This window comes from Sinocyclocheilus grahami, unplaced genomic scaffold (genome assembly GCF_001515645.1).
Source record: "Sinocyclocheilus grahami isolate Dianchi unplaced genomic scaffold, SAMN03320097.WGS_v1.1 scaffold116.1, whole genome shotgun sequence".
NCBI classification, from domain to species: Eukaryota; Metazoa; Chordata; class Actinopteri; order Cypriniformes; family Cyprinidae; genus Sinocyclocheilus; species Sinocyclocheilus grahami.
Window position 1 is genome coordinate 1,868,979 of NW_015505295.1, and position 22,342 is coordinate 1,891,320.

General features: G+C 35.7%; 1 protein-coding gene across 1 annotated transcript in view; it reads left to right on the top strand.

Moving 5' to 3' along the window:
• The first annotated feature begins 1,754 nt into the window (after positions 1–1,754).
• oxr1b (oxidation resistance 1b) overlaps positions 1,755–22,342 on the top strand; it is a 63,315-nt gene continuing 42,727 nt past the window's right edge. Inside the window, exons 1-3 of the mRNA XM_016277876.1 lie at positions 1,755–1,837; positions 6,283–6,370; positions 19,193–19,389. Of these exons, the coding sequence (XP_016133362.1) occupies positions 6,354–6,370; positions 19,193–19,389 (214 nt within the window). The 5' untranslated portion in view covers positions 1,755–1,837; positions 6,283–6,353. The remainder of the gene's footprint in view (positions 1,838–6,282; positions 6,371–19,192; positions 19,390–22,342) is intronic.

Here is a 22,342-nt window from a genome sequence, read left to right on the forward strand (position 1 = left end):
AATTACTTTCCATAAAAAGTAACTAAGTACCGTAATTAGTTACTTTTTTATGGAGTAACGCAATATTGTAATGCATTACTTTTAAAAATAACTTTTCCCCTATTTTTGGAACATATCCGTGTGTTTAGCCTTCACATATGTATGCTCAGCCCAGGTCTCGTATTGGTTGGATCCACACCCCTTTATCTCAGGTTGCGATGGTATGTTCCGCTTGTTTAACAGCGCGCTCGGAACGCTAATGCTGGGATAGTGCGAGTGATGTTCTGAGGCCGTGCGATCATAAACACTGCATGATATTAAATATTCACTGGATATGCTGACGCATTACCTGGCTTAAGGTAAGCGCCAATTAATTCCAAATTATTGTTATGTTATTTAATATAAGAATAAGTTGTTGAATATGGATGTGAATTTAAAAAAAGAGGGAAAATACACCGAATTTCTATAAAAGGAAATTTAACTTGAACCTGACTTTTTATAAGGGCTCCACAAAGGAAAGAATAACCGTCTAAGAATACTTTTTCTTGGCTTTTTGAATGACAGGAGAGACATTTTGAGGATGCCCAAAATGTTTGACAATAATATGTTGTTTTATGTTATAACTGCAGTAGGTCTATAGTTTTATTTTAATGCATTGTTTATTATGTGAGTGTTTATCTTTGGGCTAATATAATTTAAGAAACCCAGAGAGGAAGTTCTCATCCTTTATTTATTTATTGTTTGTTTGTGTTGTATCTTTGAATATCATGTATATGCAGTGTTGGGGGTAACGCATTACAAGTAACGCAAGTTACGTAATCAGTTTACTTTTTTCAAGTAACTAGTGAAGTTAAAATTTACAAGAGAATATCTGAGTTGCTATTTCAAATAAGTAACGCAAGTTACTTTTTTCAATTTATTGATTGACAGCTCTGGTGTTGCCATGGTGACAGAAATCAGAAGATGTTACTGTAATTCTGAAATAAATATGAATATGCATTAATTAATCTCACTCTAAAAAACACAGATTCAGTATTCCTCAAAATGAATAAAAATAATGCAACTCAGAATATGACACAAACCTGCAATAATTAAATGTTAAACAACACAAATATACTTTATGTATTTAATCCCGTTCTATTAACCAATGTCTTTGCTTCTGACCTTCGATGATCCAGTTTAATCATACTACACTCTAAAAAATGCTGGGTTAAATACTTAAACCCTATTTTACCCAGCACTGGGTTGTATTTAACCCAGCATTTTAAAGAGTGTAATAAGATCAAATTACTCTAGATAAACATTTGTGTCTTTTTTTATTGCTGAAGTGTGTTGAAATGTCTTCTTCTGCATTCTACTGTACGGACGTAAATTAACTTTCCCTTCAGCCTGAGGCTTATTCATTTCACTTTTGGTGTGAAAAGGCTTTTATATTTGCCAAAAATAGAACTTAAAAAACTAAACAAAAAAACAAGCAAGCCCTGCCCAGATTTAAAAAGTAACGCAAAAGTAACGTAAGGAATTACTTTCCATAAAAAGTAACTAAGTACCGTAATTAGTTACTTTTTTATGGAGTAACGCAATATTGTAATGCATTACTTTTAAAAATAACTTTTCCCCTATTTTTGGAACATATCCGTGTGTTTAGCCTTCACATATGTATGCTCAGCCCAGGTCTCGTATTGGTTGGATCCACACCCCTTTATCTCAGGTTGCGATGGTATGTTCCGCTTGTTTAACAGCGCGCTCGGAACGCTAATGCTGGGATAGTGCGAGTGATGTTCTGAGGCCGTGCGATCATAAACACTGCATGATATTAAATATTCACTGGATATGCTGACGCATTACCTGGCTTAAGGTAAGCGCCAATTAATTCCAAATTATTGTTATGTTATTTAATATAAGAATAAGTTGTTGAATATGGATGTGAATTTAAAAAAAGAGGGAAAATACACCGAATTTCTATAAAAGGAAATTTAACTTGAACCTGACTTTTTATAAGGGCTCCACAAAGGAAAGAATAACCGTCTAAGAATACTTTTTCTTGGCTTTTTGAATGACAGGAGAGACATTTTGAGGATGCCCAAAATGTTTGACAATAATATGTTGTTTTATGTTATAACTGCAGTAGGTCTATAGTTTTATTTTAATGCATTGTTTATTATGTGAGTGTTTATCTTTGGGCTAATATAATTTAAGAAACCCAGAGAGGAAATTCTCATCCTTTATTTATTTATTGTTTGTTTGTGTATAATTTAATTGAAGACTGTCTTTGTGGAAGACTGGATGTGATATCTGCACTGATTCAGTATTAAGTTTCCAGTTAGAGATCACTGTTGATGGAAAAAAAAGTCACTTCTTTATAAGAAGAACACATGTTTGCATCTGGATATGCAAGCTTTTTTCCCCTTCTGTATCATAACTTTATCATGTAGTTTTAAAAATAATATGACCTTCAATCTTGCATGGTATGAATAAAGCCATTCTGCCCTGGTTGTACCATGGTATTCCTTCAAGTACCTGTGTGTAAATATGATGTTGCATGAATATGGTAATCATTCAGTATAATGGTATTACTATCTGATACAATCAAAATGCTGTTTGAGTTAAAGTGGCTCAGAATTATATTATTTCATTAAGCAGCAGTTTTGATGCAAACTCCGTGTAATTGAAACTCATAGATGCTGTATCACTGTTGGTATGTCCTCATTGATCGATCTCCGAGCAGCAGGGCTTTTACATCCAGGCGGACACTCATGGAAGACTGCCATTGAAAAACCCAGTGAATTATAATGTCTACTCATAGCTGCCGTCTATAAATTACCAAAGAGTTGACGGCCTGTTTGCCTGGATCACACACACATGCTTTAAAGATCCAGCCATTGAAATGACTGAAGAGCAGTCTGCACAGAGCAATGGCTATGCACTCACAAACTGAAGTGGCACTGTAATGTCAATCTATTGATGAGTGCTGGGTGCATGTTTTGCTGTAAATTAGCCTCGTTACATAAAGATGCTCATTGTGCTTCCATGGTTATGGCTGCTGCACTTCAATAATGCTATCGTGTTTTCCAGCAAGAGCTTTTAGTGAATCATGTTAGTCTCTTACGATGCCATAGTAGATTTTAATGAAGACCAGATACTCTAGATTTTTCAAACATCTGTTAAATGCTTTCATGTAAAAGCCTGAGGAAGAAAATCATGTGATTTGTGGATGGATATAATTGTTGTCTTGGTAAATGTATCTTGGTTTGGTGTAGATTGTGGATCTTTGTCGCTGTCCAGTGCTGAAATCCCTTCCCATTTTAGACTGGAGAGATTTGTGGTAGTATTCTGACAGATTTCTGGAAGTATTATCCATGGAAATAAAATATAACATAACATATATAATTAAAATAGTTAAAGCGTTATGTCTGTTCAGCCCGGCCAACTAATATTTGTATATTTTTCGTCATTTACAAAGTGACCATCATAAATAGCTGCATGTGAGTTGAAACATGCACATTAGGAAAGTGAAAAACATTTTTATGTTAAAAAGCATTTTTTTTACGTCAAATTAATACTTCTACATGGCTGGTAAAATTAATTATCATCTCAAAAAGTATTCCTGTCTTACAATTTTTTTTATATTGTTGAATTATCAGTGTAAAAAATAATAAAATAAAATAACTAATATGGTTGCAGGAAATTCTTTTAATGTTACAAGTACAGTTAATGTTTTAGATATTTTGATTATTAAACCATTTCCTGGCTTATTTATGAATTTGTGCAGTAAAATAAGACAGCATTATGGAATGTGATTCATTTCAGTTAGCAGACACCCTAAATATATTTAGACGTGTGAGGTTTAACTTATATGATTTCTTCGTGCCTAGAGGGAAATGTAAGTAAAGTGGCACAGTTTATCCCACTCTTTCCTATATTACTTCGATGAAGTAAAAAGACCATAAACTATATGTTGTGACTATGCATGTACTTCTGTAATAAACCGCTACTCTCTCAGAAGAAACCCAGCATGCTGTCGTAAAAATTGACCAAAGAGACAGATTTGTTTTTAATCCACCTTCATCTAAACCCTGCTGTGGTTAAGAAGAGAAAGAATATATATATTTTTTTTACCAATGTCTTTTTTTGTTGTTCACTAGTTATGGACATTGTCATAGAGTAATTAGCTCCATCAAGCCTCTGTAAGTAATGATGTCGTAAAAATTGACCAAAGAGACAGATTTGTTTTTAATCCACCTTCATCTAAACCCTGCTGTGGTTAAGAAGAGAAAGAATATATATATATTTTTTTACCAATGTCTTTTTTTGTTGTTCACTAGTTATGGACATTGTCATAGAGTAATTAGCTCCATCAAGCCTCTGTAAGTAATGACTGTTTTTTATTCTCTCCCAGAGGCCACGTCCCTCCAATCTAGTGTGCTGAACTTTGGTAGTTCCCTGCTGTTGTGTGATATATGGACCAGATGTTTATTAATGAGGCTCATTAGTGACTAGAAATTAGTGTTTACTTTGTATTTATACCTGGTCAAGTCACATTTATTTATACAGTCGTCCAAGCAGCTTCACAGAAATGAACAGTAAAATAACAATGAAGTCATATCATAAGTGATGATTTTTGCAACAATGACTTCTGTTGTAAAGCAGCTCTACAGAATACAATTGCCATAATTCAGTCTAAATTAGTTCAGTGTTGATTCAATTTAGTTCAATAACAGTCTCAGTGTTGCAAAGTTGATCAGTTATTAAACAAATTCAGTTAAGCTATAAAGCAGTTCTACAGAAGGCAGTTGTATATTTAAGCTCAATTGAGTCCAATGCTGATACAGTTCAGTCCAATGAATGTGTCGATGTTGCAAAGTTCATCCATTTTGCAACAAATTTGATTCAGCTATAAATCAGCTCTACAGAAGACAAATCATAATAGACTTCATGTATGCATTAAAATACAGTGAATTTATTTTATATGCATCAGCCTGAAATCCTCAGTGTTTAGTCATGGTCATGGGCAATTTGATTATAGTGCACTGGTTCTGTTTTTATCTCAGGCGGAACAATTACCGTTGTCATTTCGTGCTTTGGCTTACTGTAATGAAACCAGATGGCCAGAAGATCATCCTCAATTAAGGAAAATCCATTTCCATTCATAAAGTTATCCATTATCGTCTTCAGTTAATGTCCCCGTTTCTTTTCATCAATATTAAGACCAGAAGCCATTCTAATCTTGCTGTCCATTGTGTACAGTCTGCTGCTTTTATACTTTCCCAATCCCAGATTAAACATGTCTCCTTTTGCTTGATGTATTCAAATCTTGGATATACCAATGATTTTTACCTATGCTTTGTGGTTGAGGCAGGTTGACGGTTAGGCAGTTTGGCAAAGCAGAAGGTTTACCAGTGCGTCTTACACAGGCCTTATTCATACATTATTAATGCACTCTGTTTGGACGTGCAGCCCTAGTTGACATATGTCTTATCTTCCACTAATCTCATTAGCTAACAAAGATTTTGACAAGCACAAAAAAAAAGTTTTGGAACCCTAGCTAGTGCACGGCTGAAATAAGACCTGTGCTATGGCAGGTGTCTGCAAATATTTGAATAATATTAAAATATTCAGTATCAACCATTTAAATAGAGAGAGAGATGAAAAACAGGAATTATAGGTGTTAGCATTTTAATACCCTTCAGGGCAGGTCTATTAAAGCTGATTCTTGGTTTCTTATTGACAATATAACTGAGTTAGCAGCACAAAGTTAGCTCTAATGTTATCAGCTAAAGTGGACAACGCTCTTAAAATAAAGGTTACATATTTGCATCAGTGATTCCATGATGAAACTTTAACATCCATGGAAACACGTGCACAAAAGGTTCTTTATAGTAATCGTTGTTTGGTTCTTTGGGGAACCAAAAATGGTTCTTCTACTGCATTTCTCTGAAAACCCACTATTGGAACATTTATTTTTAAAAGTGAATCTTCATTTACATTTCTTCATCTACATTTTGGTTAAATTACATACTGTATAACCTTAGACTGTAGACAGGAAATCTACTAGCTAATTCCTTGGTAAACACCATCTGGTTGGTAATTAGTGGACAGAAAACAAACATTGTTTGTGGACAAAAATATCGAGCTCCCTCAGATTTTGCTCAAGACTGTTGGATTGTGACTGTCTGCTGTAATTTGCTCAGCCATACAGGTCACACCCCCTACAGAGATGAGGTTATTGGTTCTTGGATTTTTTTTAAACCTGATACCATGAGATGGTGATTGAACCTCTGTAACCATACTCTTCTCCTACAGGTTCACTCCATAGAGCTGGCCTATCGCTGTCATTGTGTCACCCATCCAACACAGGATAACAAGGACCCAGAATGTTCAGCACAAAGCGGTCAGTACACAATAGTGGTTTACTGTGCTTTTACATGTGGTGTTTTTGTTTGTTTATCTCTGTTATCAGTGTTGTTTTTTGGGTCATGCATGGCTATTACTGTTGCACAATACTGTACCTGGGGTTAAATGTATCTTCAAATCACTAGTCCTGCAACTGCATAACAGCATGATAAATCATGTTTTCTTTAGAAAATATTCTAAGTTCTGTGATTATTGGGTACAAACATGCATTTGCAAATTGATTTGTATGCATTTGTATTTTTTTCCCCCTGCGGTTAGCATATATATATTTTTTAGTTATTTTCAATGGAACCACCGCATATTTAAAAATCCCAGCAGAGAGAGACATGCCAGAGAGCTTGGCATTTTCTTTTTCTGGTCACCAAAATGTTAAACTTTATGTAATACGCAGCGCTAATCAATGTCACATTTTACTCAGCCGTTCAATCACATTGAAGAAGAGGTGGGACAAATATTGCTGTCACATTCTACCTATAGGTTGATGACACACGGTGCAACTTTTTTTCTGTCAACGGGCAACCAGGTGAGACACAGGGCCCACAACTGATCTTAATTATCCAGATATAATTTTTTTTTACCCATTCTCAATGGGAAAGTGCCCAAGCAACGTTGTTAAAAAAAAGTTGCCCCGTGTATCATCAGCCATACAGTGACTGAATAACAATGTAAAAGTAAATATTGCTGGTCTTCAAGTGTCCATGTCTGTACCAGATGACTACAAACTACAAAAATATTAATATGAAAAATAATTTACAATTTTTTCATCGTTCATGCATTTAGCTAAACACTGCACCTCCAAAACGCTCTCAAAAAACGCTTTAATGGACAACCAGCCTAATGTGGTTGAAATCACATGCAAAATCAAGATGATTTTGTTAACATTAACATTTGCATGCTGCAAATATCAAGTTTAATATATAGTTTAAAATATTTACTGATAGATGTGGAGAAGTGGCAGCAGAGGCCATTTGTTTACAATGGCTGGTGGTCTTCATATTTGATGCATTGGCCAAAACAACAGTATAGATACTTGTTCATTTAAAAAATAAGCATCATAAAATGATCTACTGAACATAAATCAGTGTGACTGCATGACTTAAACATTGGATGTAAATGCGCCATGCCTAAGGCACACACAAAAGCAGTTCACACTAAGAGATGGTGAAGTGCAAAGCAGAGCAGGACGGTGAGTTTTCTAAAAGTGAACTTTGTGATGAGAATCAAACTCCGGTAGCAACCCACAAGAGATAAGAGGGCATTATCATTTAAATAGCATAGACCCCAGGTGAAAGTAATCCTGGATTTTAATAAATGCAGGCTGTTCTCGAGGTATTGCTCTTGAATTTTTGCTTTAGCCCTGTGATGCATCATTAGGAAGTTCAAGCGTAAAAATCTCAAGAGGATTACATAATCCTCTCCAACCCCTAACACAAACCTCATCCCCCCCTATCCCACCCCACCTCTCCGCACAGCTGTCATCCCGCGTGACGGATGCCATAATCTGGATTCCTCCATATGCACTTTCCATTCCAGTATTCTGAGGGTGTAATATTCTCCTCAAGGCTTCCAGACGTGCTCTAATGGTCAGCCCAGCTTCATTAAAGAGGACCGACTCCATTTCTGTTTTATTAATGACTGCTTTTTTGGGATTGTTAAAGGGCCTGTTTTATTTATATATTGTTAGTTTTTTCTTCTTTGTGCCAGTCAAAATTCATTCATGCCTTTTCCAGCAGCATTTCAGGATGTTTGGAAGGGAGTCTGAGGTCCTTTGAGATTTAGAGTTATTTTTAGCTGCAGCAGTACCGGGCTGTTATCTCTGCAAGAAACTCTGATGAATTGCTTGGAAAAGGTATATAATTCATTTTTATAGCTTCCTGTTGATTATATTAAAAAGTCAAAAGGGTGAATTTGACAAGAATACTCTGAAGCAAGGTTTTAAGGCAGTATTATTAGGAGAACAGTTATCCTAAAGGCAGTATTATCAAGCCTCATCTCTGGATTTGTCCCGGCTAATGGAGTAACTACGCAAGTACATGACGTAAGGCTAGAAAAGAAAGGTATTGGTTTACAGATTTCTTAGTCCAGGTGAACAAGGATCGCAGTGGCAGGTTTAACTAATCATTAATCTAAATCAAGCTGAGAGCTGTTTCTGCTTTACCTGATTAACTGAAGGCATACTGTCTGTTTAGAACAGAACAAAGTTATCTGTTACTACAATATTTGGTTATGGGTGTTTAGTTCCCTGAAAAAATAACTGTTAGCACCAAAAAACATGCTTGAGTATTGAGTATTTAATGTAATAATCATTATATATTTTAATTCATATCAAAAAGCACATCCTTACATATTTTTAAAATGTAAACATATTATTTAATGAGTTATTATTTAATGAGCTGTTGCCATATAGCTGAGGTGCTCAAGTGGGCAACACAAGTTTAAGTCTGGCTGATCTGATCATTTCCTGTGGTCTCTATACAAAAATGCCAAAAATATCATTTTGAAAAGGTTCATAGAATCCAGCAAGTGATTTTTATAGGGGTTAACTAAAACTAAAACCATAAAAATGTCACTTGAAATAAAATAAATGTTAACTGAAATAAAATGTAAACGTTTTATTTTAGCTAGTTGTCTCATTTTTATTTAGTTTAACTTTTTATTTTACGGTAAAACTAAAACTGAGATAAAAATGAATAAAAATCTATATGGACATATTTAAAAAAAAAAATAAAAAAAAATAAAGCAAATAAAATGACAGAAATGCACAACAAAGTTGCTAAAACTTTAACATGAAAACAGAAAATACAAAAATTGCTATAATAGTATGTAATAGTATATAATAGTATCCCAGTGATACTAAATACACTTTGTTGTTTCCTAATCAGTTTCTCTCTCTTAATACTTAGTTTTCAATTTGTTATCCCAAAGGTAAAAAAGTCCAGTTAAAAAAACAAAAGTACAGAATTAGATACACTACTGTTCAAAGAAATGTTTCTTGAGCATATTCAAATGATTTCTGAAGGATTATGTGACACTGAAGACTGATAAAAATTCAGCTTTGCCATCACAGGAATAAATAGCATTTTAAAATATTAAAATAGAAAACATTTGTTTTAATTTCCAAAAATATTTCAAAATATTTTGGATCAAATACATTATTTGTGAGCATAAGAGGCTTTGTAGAGAAGTGGTAGGAGTGATGCTATTTATTCTCCATAGATACAGTGTTGTAAGATGAAAGCCATTTCTTGCGGGATAAATGAAACATGCAGTCCCATCTGAATTATGCAAGAGGACAAAAAAACTGTCTTTTAGACAGGCAATAGTAGGGGATGTTTTGATGTGAAGCCTGTATAGCGCATATCCTATAAACATAAACACCCATGCAATCTCATTTTTTGGTAATAATGTAATTACCACGATCAAGGTCCAGAAACGTAGCAAGGAGATCGGTAAAATAATCCATGTGACATCAGGGGTTCAACCGTAATTTTACGAAGCTATGAGAATACTTTTTGAACGCAAAGATAACAAAAATAACGACTTTATTCAACAATTCATCTCCACCCTGGTGCCATTTTGGAGAATATCCACTGAACGTAAACAGCGTATGCTGTTCTGTGTCAGCTGCGTCACGCGGATATGTTGTTTTAGGTCAAATCAAAGCGTAAACAACATAGAAAACGTATCCGTGTGACACAGCTGACACAGAATAGCATATGCTGTTTACGTTCAGTGTATATTCTCCAAAAAAGGGCACTAGGGTATCTATGGGAGGGTCAGAGAGCTCTCAGAATTCATCAAAAATATCGTAATTTGCGTTCCAAAGATGAACGGAGGTCTTACGGGTTTAGAACGACATGAGGGTGAGTAATTAATGACAGAATTTTAATTTTTGGGTGAACTAACCTTTTAATACACTCACTGCACTTCCTACAGAAAGTTTTGAAGGCCTCCTGAAAATAAAAGGCACACTTTTCTTGAGGAAAAAGATCAGTAAAGTGGAAGAAAACCCTGAGGTTCTTAAAATATCGCCTTGGAAAGTGTATAGGTGAAGTTTAATTTCCTTAGTGTCATCAGTGTAACTATGAAAAATGGCTGGGACTGAGAAATTGCCTTTAGGCCCTTCTTAATTGGTAACAAATCTTTTTATTTCTGGAGTGATTCATCCTCTAAGATATTCGTTTGTAGAGTTATACCATCTCCCACCTTGCTTAATTTAGTTTGACTTGTCTGTCTTTTGCAGAAAGGCAGGAAACTTTGCAATAACAAGAGTGTCTACCTATAAGAGCATGAAGGAACACAAAGTACTTTTCTTAGAGAGGATTGTGCAGCCTGTACTGTACAAGCCTGCACGTAGACTTTGGCTGATGTTTAAAGAGTGATGGGGGGCATGAATGCAACCGTGCAATTTATAGTCATATTGAAATTGGCTTGGCATTGCTGAGAAACTTATGCAAATAATATGCATTTGATTGCAGCGTATTAAATAATTTTATATTGCATCCACATCTCCAGAGAAATATACTATTCATTTGAATACACTCTTTAAAACTGAAGGGCACATTTATAATAATCTAAATTGTGTTTGACAGGTTGGACAAAATAACCTCTCAGAAAAATGTATTGGTCTCTGGTTTCTGTCTAACAGAGTGTATCTCCTGGCTTTTAATAGAAATGCTGAATATCCTTCTTCTTGCCTTGTTAAATTGTGCATATTTTGAGGTCTGCTTTTTGTCTGATGATATTTAAATATGAATGAATAATAGAATATTTTTTTTAGCATTAGGATGAGGTTTTATTACAAGTAATGAGTGATTAATGCAAACTGTGGGCCAGAATAGAAATAAAACTAAAATAGAAATTCTTTTAAGAATTGAAGTTTGTTTTGCTTGTCAAATGATCTTTTATGCTATGAAAATACAATCTCAGATGATAGGATAAGGTACAAAAATTAATTGGTGAAAAGATATACAAACCCTGAAATTATCCTTTCACCGAGTATTTTTTTCCTCTTTTCATATTTTTCCTTGCAATGTAGCCATACTTTTTTGTGTTGCCTTTGGAAGTTATCTTTTACTTTTACTTTTACTTTACATTTACTTCTTGGAATTTAGTTTTGTTTCCCCCTGCCGAATGTGACCCTATTAGAACAAATATTGCAATTTTTGGGTGATGACTCATAACCACTTGCGGAGGTGGGCGTGCTTGAGAATGGCGCGGCCGGTGGATTCGACAAAGGAGCGGCCAGCGGGCTTGCGGCAACCACATGTGACGACCCCGGATATCGTCCTCTTTTGGAAGGTCAAACAAAGTAGTTTTGCTTTCATATTGAAACACAGTGTCTTCACGACATGGCGGCAGCAACAATACTACAGCGAGAATAAAAGTTACGCCTTCTTTCTTTGCGTGAACATTTGGGCGGCGTTATGCAAATATTCCCACATCGTGACGTAGACATGTGGGGGCGTGTTAGAATGAGCCGTTTTAGGTAGGCGTGGTTGACTATAAAGAATATCTCTTTGGATTTGAGACTTTTGTCTTGTAACACTCCAAAGAGAAAGGAAAAATTTAAATCGCATCATATGACTCCTTTAACATACCTGGTCTCATGACAAAAACGTACCTGGGGGAACTTTTTCGCGAGACGCGAAATACGTAACAATAAGTACATATCACTGCAGTTTGCAACAGAAATGTCCTCTGAGTGGTGCTAAGAAGAGTTGTTGTTTTTTTTCCCGGAACGGATGAACATACATATGGTACGTTTTATGGGAAAGATTAGATGGTGTACTGTACAATAATTACTGTTTTTGCATTATTTTAAGGGGTAGGTTTAGGTTTGGGGTAGGTGTAACGTTAATAAAACAATCTAATAGGTAGAAAATGTAATTTATTTGACATTTTAAAATAACGTATAATCTGCACTACACCTAAACCTACCCGTTAGTATATGAACAAAAGCGAATGTGGTCATCTTTCAGCTCTTTCATCGTGAGTCATGTTTTTCACGGGATTCGTACCCAAGGACTTAATTTTAAGTCCAACTCCGTGCCGGTGTTGTGTGCATTTGTGTGCTATTTGTGTTGTGTGCTACCCTGTCATGTACACTTACCCCAACCCTAAACCTACCCTTACTGTATTAAAAATACAGTGTTTGTAGGATAATCTGATAGGTAGCATTATTTGTCAAAACACCGGAAAACGAAACATATGGAGCTGTAATCATAACTGCATATGAAAATGATTAAAAGTGCTCACTCTTTTACCACCTTTAGTGTTCATTTCTGTTGGAAACTACAGTGATATGTACTTATTGGTACGTATTTCACGACTCGCGAAAAAGTTTCCCCAGGTACGTTTTTGTCACGAGTCCAGGATGTCTTTAACAAATACTGCTTTACTATAGCAGTACTACAGCCTCGTTAAAAAGGCTAAAGCCCCGTTCACACCAAGAACGATAGCTATAAGGATAACTATAAAGATAACGATATTAGCGTCCACACCAGCGAACGATATCATCTGTTTATTCTAAGCGCACACTCGTCTGCCTCTTTTAAATTCTCGAGCTCATTATAGCAGGATGGATTCTGATTGGCTGTCAATGTTGTATCGTTATTCGTTCATCAGCTAGAAAAACTCGTTCTGAAAATGATTCCAACAATAACGTTTCTCTGTGCCTTTATCGTTATAGTTGTGGTGTGGACTCTGCTATTCTTTAATATTGAGAACGATTTTTAGAACTATATCTTTATCGTTATCTTTATAGTTATCGTCCTTGGTGTGAACGGGCCTTAAGTTGAAGGCTAAGGCCAAGTCATGAAAAATATGTATCTAAAATTGCCCATTGCACATGAAAAAAGTCATGTAAAGCCAAGTCAGAAAGCCAAGTCATGCAAATGAATTTGCTGCATTCGGTTGCAATCTCTCTATTTATGGCAGTGCTCCAGAGAAGTTATCTTATTTGTTGCAGAAATATTTATTTCTTCTACTATTTTAGATTCAACTCTGCATTTGCGTGCTGGCTTGTGAAAACAGACATCTCACCAGTAGTCTTTTTTCTTTTTGTTAGTGTTTGTTTTTGTACGACATATTCAACAGTGACCCAGTTCCAAACTTAGATGTCAGAATCTCTGTACGACGAAGGCACAGAATATGAATATTTAATATTCCTCATATTATCATCAGGCCTGTGCAATTACAAGCTCACTGCTGGATTTAACAATTTCATTACAAAGACCTACATCTGCTTTGCATCTGTTGTGTTTTGTTGACATTTTTATTGCATTGGTGATTGCGAGTTGATGTTGCTATGCAGAGACCTTACTTTGTGAGTCTGTCAAATTATGAGTGGGAAAAATATTGATATGCCTTAATAGGCTCTTAAGTTCTACTTGCATTTGGCTGAAGATATAACAATACATTTAGGTGATATATAAATCAGAATAGTAATACACAGATTTCGGTTAGTTAATATTTTACTGTCTAATAAGATCAGCGCCCATAGGGTATCGATCTAACACCTGCTGCTGTTATGTAATATTTAAGGAGTTTTTGTCAGCAGGAGTTTGAGCATCTTAAAATCTGTCATAATCTCTATTAAAGGGGTCATATGATGCAATTTAAATTTTTCCTTTCTCTTTGAAGTGTTACAAGCTCTTGGTGCATAAAGAAGATCTGTAAAGTTGCAAAGACTAAAGTCTCAAATCCAAAGGGATATTCTTTATAGAAGTTAAGAGTCACACCTACCTAAAACGACTGGTTCTAACATGCCCCCACATGTCTACGTCACGATGTGGGAAGATTTGCATAACGCCGCCAAAATGTTCATGCAAAGAAAGAAGGTGTAACTTTTATTCTCGCTGTAGTATTGTTGCTGCCGCCATGTCGTAAAAGACATGTGTGTTTGTGTTCTGTGTGTTTCGTTGTGAAAGCGAAACTACTTTGTTTGGCCTTCCAAAAGAGGACGATATCTGCTTCGTCATGCCTAGAGCTGATCCGTGCTGGTCGCTGAGGAAATACCTCAACTTCGCGCTGTGGATCGCCGGATCTGCTTTCACCGTGGACGAAGCGGAGTCCAGCCCGGGTTCATCACATGTGGTTGCCACAAGCCCGCCGGCCACTCCTTCGTCGAATCCGCCGGCCGCCGCTCACTCAGGCCCACCGTGTGAAACTACTTTGTTTGGCCTTTCAAAAGAGGACACGACTAGAAATCAGTGGTTAAGTTGTATTTACAACACTGTTCCAGAACAGTTCAATCCAAATATTCAGATGTGTCCAGCGCATTTTATGGAGGACTGTTTCCTGATCCTGGTAGAGTAGATTACAATGCCGGCTGTTCTGACTTACAGACTTACAGACTGAAGATTCAAACGCGAGTTTTGAGCAGTGTAGAGTAGCGCTTGCTGTTTGTCATTTGTCCGATCACAAATGCAGACATGGTTTTATGTTTACGCGGCGCGATGCAACACAACGCGTAAAAAAAACAAGTATAAGTCATTATAATCCGTAATTATGTCCCCACTGGATGCAACAAATGCCTCGTTTATAATGGGTTTTAATGTTTTTGTCTCGTCACTCTGGCCGGACAGGGCATCACAGTATGGTAAGGGGCGTAACATTTCCATCACACGCTTGAGGTATTCGGCCAATCACAACACACTAGATAGCTGGCCAATCAGAGCACACCTCACTTTTCAGACCGATGAGCTTTGTAAAAATGTACGCATTTCAGAAAGGCGGGGCATAGAGGAGAAACAATAATGTACAGTATGTGGAAAATAATGTGTTTTTTTAACCTTAAACCGCATAAACACATTTCATTACACCAAATACACAAAATAATGTTCTTTTTAGCAACATCATATGACCCCTTTAATGCTCTCTTTGTTAAACATGTTCCATGCTGATGCAGACATATTATGAATGAAAACTGGTAGTTTTACATGTTTTAATGCATTAATCTTTTTGCCACTTGTATTATTTTTTTAAAGCAAAATCTTTGACTTGTTTCGTTGTTGAAGCATTTTCAAATACTTGAAAATGAGTTGTCCAGTGAACCCAACATTCAAACTTGATATCAGTTACAACCTACACTGTTTTATTCAATGAGCTTAATATGTGTTTTATGATTATTTAGACATTTTCTGGTTAACCTAGTGTCATTAATGTGTAACAATGTTCAAGGGTTTTGTGTGATTTGTGGAAATAAATCATATCTAAATGGAGATTCTTTCAGTGGGTTCATGCATAGGGTAAATGGAAAGCTTGTATGCAGGTATTGTAGTGGATTTTCTTTTGACTGTAGTGTTTTTGATGTTTTGAAGGCGAGCAGTCCGCTCTACTTGATGAAACATTTTTTACCCACTATTTTAATCAGCTAATTTACACATGGCATGGTAATGTTTGGCCGTTGGCATTGATAAAGGTCTCCAGAGAGTATGTGCTTTGAATAATCAATGCAAACCAAAATCTCCTCATGTTAAAAAAACTTGTGATTTGTTGATAGATCAATGCAACAATTTACATGCAAGAAGTGTTTTTCAAGCAATTTACTGTTTTATGAATGAGACCCTTAACAAAGATTATTGGAGTATGTTTTACAATAAAATACTAGGCCTATTTCAGTTTTTCTACTTCAGAATTTCTGTTTAATTACTTGCTGTTTCTTTGCAATTATTATTCTTTTTTTATTTACTTGCAATTTCTGAGTGAAAAAGAAAATTCTACACCAGTTTTTCATTGATTGTTTACATTTGTTACTTTGTGATAGATAAATAGTCAAATAAATAAAATAATAACAAAAACAGAAATTACATTAGTCTCACAAGTAACAGCATTCATTTGATCATGGTTAAGCTGGGAAATGTTAGGAAGTTTAAAAAAATAGTGGCTTCTCAACACAAGTTTTTAGTGGATGCAAAAAAATGCCTGTTGTAAATGAGAGCGAGTCCATTAGCTGATAAGTTCAGCCCAGATTTATGGCATCTTAATGTCTCCCTATGGGACAATAAAAGCAGGTGATCTAGTCGTGAGAATGAAGCCTGATTTAGCCGAGAGAATGAAGTCCCCTTTACCAATGTCAACAGCAATATCCCTTAGAAATCGACCGCATCACAGCACAGAGACAGCACTCATTAAGATAATAAATTATATTCGCTTAAATTCTGAATCTGGCAAAATATCAGTGCTGGTACTACTAGATCTCAGTGCTGCGTTTGATACTGTCGATCATAACATACTACTAGAGAGACTGGAAAACTTGGTTGGGCGTTCTGGCATGGTAATTAAATGGTTCAGGTCATACTTAGAAGGGAGAGGTTATTATGTGAGTATAGGAGAGCATAAGTCTAAGTGGACGTCCATGACTTGCGGAGTCCCACAAGGCTCAATCACAGCACAGAGACAGCACTCATTAAGATAATAAATGATATTCGCTTAAATTCTGAATCTGGCAAAATATCAGTGCTGGTACTACTAGATCTCAGTGCTGCGTTTGATACTGTCGATCATAACATACTACTAGAGAGACTGGAAAACTTGGTCGGGCTTTCTGGCATGGTAATTAAATGGTTCAGGTCATACTTAGAAGGGAGAGGTTATTATGTGAGTATAGGAGAGCATAAGTCTAAGTGGATGTCCATGACATGCGGAGTCCCACAAGGCTCAATTCTTGCACCGCTCTTGTTTAGCCTGTATATGCTCCCACTAAGTCAAATAATGAGAAAGAACCAAATCGCCTATCACAGCTATGCAGATGATACCCAGATTTACCTAGCCTTATCTCCAAATGACTACAGCCCCATTGACTCCCTCTGCCAATGCATTGATGAAATTAACAGTTGGATGTGCGAGAACTTTCTTCAGTTAAACAAAGAAAAAACCGAAGTCATTGCATTTGGAAACAAAGATGAAGTTCTCAAGGTGAATGCATACCTTGACTCTAGGGGTCTAACAACTAAAAATCAAGTCAGGAATCTTGGTGTGATTCTGGAGACAGACCTTAGTTTCAGTAGTCATGTCAAAGCTGTAACTAAATCAGCATACTATCATCTCAAAAACATTGCAAGAATTAGAGGTTTTGTTTCCAGTCAAGACTTGGAGAAACTTGTTCATGCCTTTATCACCAGCAGGGTGGACTATTGTAATGGTCTCCTCACCGGCCTTCCCAAGAAGACCATTAGACAGCTGCAGCTCATCCAGAACGCTGCTGCCAGGATTCTGACTAGAACCAGAAAATCTGAGCATATTAAACCAGTCCTCAGGTCCTTACACTGGCTTCCAGTTATATTTAGGATTGATTTTAAAGTATTTTTACTCGTTTATAAATCACTCAATGGCCTAGGACCTAAATATATAGCAGATATGTTTACGGAATATAAACCTAAAAGACCACTCAGATCATTAGGATCGAGTCAGTTAGAAATACCAAGGGTTCACACAAAACAAGGGGAATGTGCTTTTAGTTATTATGCCACCCGCAGTTGGAATCAGCTTCCAGAAGAGATCAGATGTGCTAAAACATTAGTCACATTTAAATGCAGACTCAAAACTCATCTGTTTAGCTGTGCATTTATTGAATGAGCACTGTGCGATGTCCGAACTGATTGCACTATATTATATGTATAATCGTTTTCTTAAATTCATTTTAAACCTCTTAAATCAATTTTTTTTTAAATAATTTTCAAAGTTTTAAATTCCTTGTTTTATTGTTGTGATTATTGTTTTTATTTTATTTTATGTAAAGCACTTTGAATTACCATTGTGTATGAAATGTGCTATACAAATAAACTTGCCTTGCCTTGCCTTAGCAACCTGCTTTAGTTTGCCAGTGTTTATTGACATTACCATGACGCTACTCAATATTGATATCAAAGTTCTCAGAATTAGTTTTGAGCTCAAACATGAGTTGGAGACCTCAAGGTTGGTTAATTCCTAAAAGGACCTATAAAATCGTCTTAGCAGTATTATGCTTTTTATTGTCCTGCAGTTGTATGCGTTGAGCTCATTGCTCGGGTGAATGAGTGAGTGTGAGTCTTCAGACTGTTCTCTCTGAATCTAGGTCAGTTCATCTGGACAGGGCTGCCTGTCTGTCTCCATCATTAGTGCTGTCTGTAGCCATTGGTCTTCGGCTTCCTCCTTTACTGCAGTATCTCCAAAAGAACTGTCAGGGACAAAGTCACAAAAAAAATGCTTTCTCCATGCTGTACTTTTAAGCACTCTGCAAATTAAGCAGAATACAATATGTATTGATTTTGTGTGGTGTTTCAGCAAAAATGCTTAATGCTATGTTTGTTTTAGATGCTGTGTTTGTATAGAGACATTAAAACATGACTAAAAAATAGATGTTGAATTAAAAATAATATAATAATAATAATAATTATAATAATTATTATTAAAACAATTGTTTTCTATTTTAATAGGCTATATTTTAAAAAGGAAACATTTCTTAATATTATGAATTTTGACAATTGTTGTGCTGCTTCATATTTGTGGAACTGGCAATACAGTTTCCTATTTATTTATTTTTATTGATTTACTGATTTATTTTAATCTATCGATTTTTCTATTAATTAATTACATTTATTTATTTATTTATTCATTCATTCATTCAGTGTAATTAACTTTAAAAAAATTAAGAACCCCAGACTGTTGAATAGGATGCATGCATGAATAAATAAACAAATAAATAAATAACAATGTGATTTATTTATAATATTTTTTAATTACAAAATTAGAATAAAATTATTTACTGCAGAAATTGTCTTTTAAAGTTAATGCATTGCCCCCTTTTTTATTCTAGGTTGAAGAAGAAGTCCCAGTCAGTGGACATCCCTGATGAGGGTTATGCTGGTTCTCTCGTCAAAGACCTGCTGGCGTCGCCCCTCATACAGAATGTGGCCAGATCAGCCATAAGTGAAGAAAAGGAGATCAATACCACTAACATCCAAAAGGCTCGTAGTGCTCGACGTGGAGAGCTCAAGCGAGGGTATACCATAGGTGCGTGAGGTCTTCTGCACTAACCTTTCTGCCTAGTTTTATCATGCTTCAATCCATTCTTTAGGAACAGATTTATGTTTCCTGTGGCTTCCTGAGCAAAACAGCCTATATTAGGTTATTATTCTGTTGTATTTTTCATAATTTTAATAATTTTTGGTATTATTTTTAATATTAAACGTACAATGTATTTGTAGTTTGCTTTTGATCTAGTTATAAGTACTTACTGATTTTAGGGTGTAGAATTACTTACTGAATGTGTTATGGTGCATTAGGAAAGATCTTAGAGAAGTATCCCCATCTAGTCCAAATCGAACACAGTAACATTAACACTGTCTTACAATGGACAATGGAAAGGAATAGTCCAGTGAGACTTATTCGTTATGCTTAATCCAGTGTTGGCACAGGAACTGGCTGTCTGGCTCTGCGGTAAGAGGAAAACAGATACCTTTGAGACTGTAATTGGAGGAGAAAGGATCTATAGTCAAAAAACTAAACAAAAAGACAAAGAAAAACAAAAAGAGTTTTGTTTTAACATTTGGCAATTTGCAGCCTCACTTCCAGTTTTGCTTTTTCACTATCAGTTTCATTTGGGTGTGATAATGAGGTTCTCAAAAACGAAAAATCTAGTCTTTTGTGGTGATTGGTCTAAAGAAAACAATACAGTTTTAAATTCCAACATGGTGGACAATCTAGTTGGGCTGTAAATTAAAACCCCCTTGTTTTTGGTTCCCTAGCTCATGTGAAGCTTTGAAAACAGTTTAAAAGTTACTAGCAGAACAACATTTTTGCAAAGTTGCTCACGATAAATAATGCACTGAAATAGCAAGAACATCTGCAATATTGAACTATGAGTATCCACTAGTCTTGCCCTTTCAAGCTCTTTTCAAACAGCTTCTGATGTCTTGAGCACGACTACAAATAGCCATGATGCATCAAACTTCCTAAAGCCCATTTTAGGAGCGTTTTAGGTGAATAAATGCACTCAAACCCTCAGGTGAGCATGTAAGCGTGCATTGTGTAGTTTCATACCCAGACAGCCACGGAGTAAGCTCGGTTAACCTTGTGAGCATGCAGTAATGACTTCAGCATTCAGATTATTCCCAAAGGACAGATACTGGAGGTATTTTGTGACATCCCAGCATTGCTTCCGTTACTGCTAATGTTTCTCATTTTTACCTGCAGGGCAGGGTCGACCTGAGGCTTCAGTTCAGTCTCGTGGGACTGATGATGCAGTTCTGCTATTAGTTCTCCAGCAGTCGGGCGTCTCTCCCAATTAACTGTCTGTTGAGAAAATCTTTTAATCAAAGCCCTTTGATCAGATCTCTGCCGGTTTAGTTTACTAGATGCCGTAAGTCAGACTAATTAGGCTGTTAATCATGGTGACTTATTCGCCATCTTAAACAGTATCACATCTGAGTTTATATAAATGCTTTTTATAAATGTTTTATCAGTGTAACTTAGATATGGGACTTTTCTCAGAGGCTTCACAAATTTGTGCTTGTTCTTAAATGTTGCTCTAGCATCTAATAGATCCGGTTGTTCTGTGAACATGATGCAATCAGTATATTTGTTGTCCTGGATGCTTTCTGTCTGTTTTCAGAACCATCAGGGGTTAAAGAAAAAGCACAGTGCAGCAATATTGGCTCTTAAAGCCTTTTATAGCTGTGTGCATGCATTGGAGATTGAACCGTACCACTCTAAGTTACCTTTATGTGGCTCCCTCACAAACATGCACACATACACACTCACAAAAACTAATCTTCTCAAGTGAAGTGCAATGGAGGCAGAACTCCTGTAGAAAAACACTAAAATAGAGTTGATGGAAATTGCAAGTGTTACTTCCCCATAATCAATCTATAGTAAATGTCTTAAAAAATATGGAATCTATTTGTTTTCTTTTTGGACGATATTGTGAAAGCTTACAAACTTGACCAGTTCCTGTAAAGTCATAATTCCATAAGTTTTACCTGTATTTTCACTACTGAGATGAGCCTGCAGAGGGTGTTTTAAACTCGCAGTAATTACACATTACTGAAATGTAAACAGTGCAGATTAATTAATAAGAAATTTTGAATGACACTTGTATTTTTCAACTTTATAATAAGTATTAATTGTATAGTTTTAATGTGTAAATTTTTTATTATTGTTGCATTATTAAATAAACTAATATAAAAAAAATAATAAAAAAAATTAAACAAAAAAAAGCAAAGCATGGACACAACTGCTTGTGGTTGAGTTGTCTTGTGATAGAGGTAAATGTGGCCTATTTTTACCAGGCATTGTGCCAGCTGTCAAATCAATTTTCAAGTCTCCAAAGTTACTTAAATCGAGCAGTCTAAATCAGAATACCACAAATGAAAGCGCTTGTCTTGTCATATTGGAGTGCTTTTTTGATTTTCTTCATTCATTTTTGTTGATGTAGCTGCATGTGTAGTCGAGCTGTTTAAACAATGCATTTTGAATGTTATTTTGCAGCTCAGGCAGATTACATGGCATATATCACAGATTTATTGTGGAAGCAAAGTCAGGCTGCAATGTGCAAGGATAATTTGACTCAATATATGAAGCTTTTTCTATCACAAATCTAAACTTACCACTGGACTCATTTCTCATTGGTTGATTCACTAAATGTGATTTATAGGCTGGCTGGTGTACCGATTCCAGGCTGGCTGGTGTACCGTCCCACTTTACAACATGCCAAATGATGTATAAAACAGTTGTGCAAATGTGTAAAGGATGGAAAGATTTGATGAATACCATTTCAAATGTTTGGTATCATTTTAATTTAACACATCACATTCTCACTGGTGTTGTTTGAAGTGTGTTTTAACTCAAAAATAGCTTTGTTAAATGCATTTGTCCCTTTGTGAAGTTTGCACAATTAATTCAAACGAATTGTGTTGAAATTAAACCAACATAGTCTTAAAAATAAAATGAAATGATATTGAAAAAA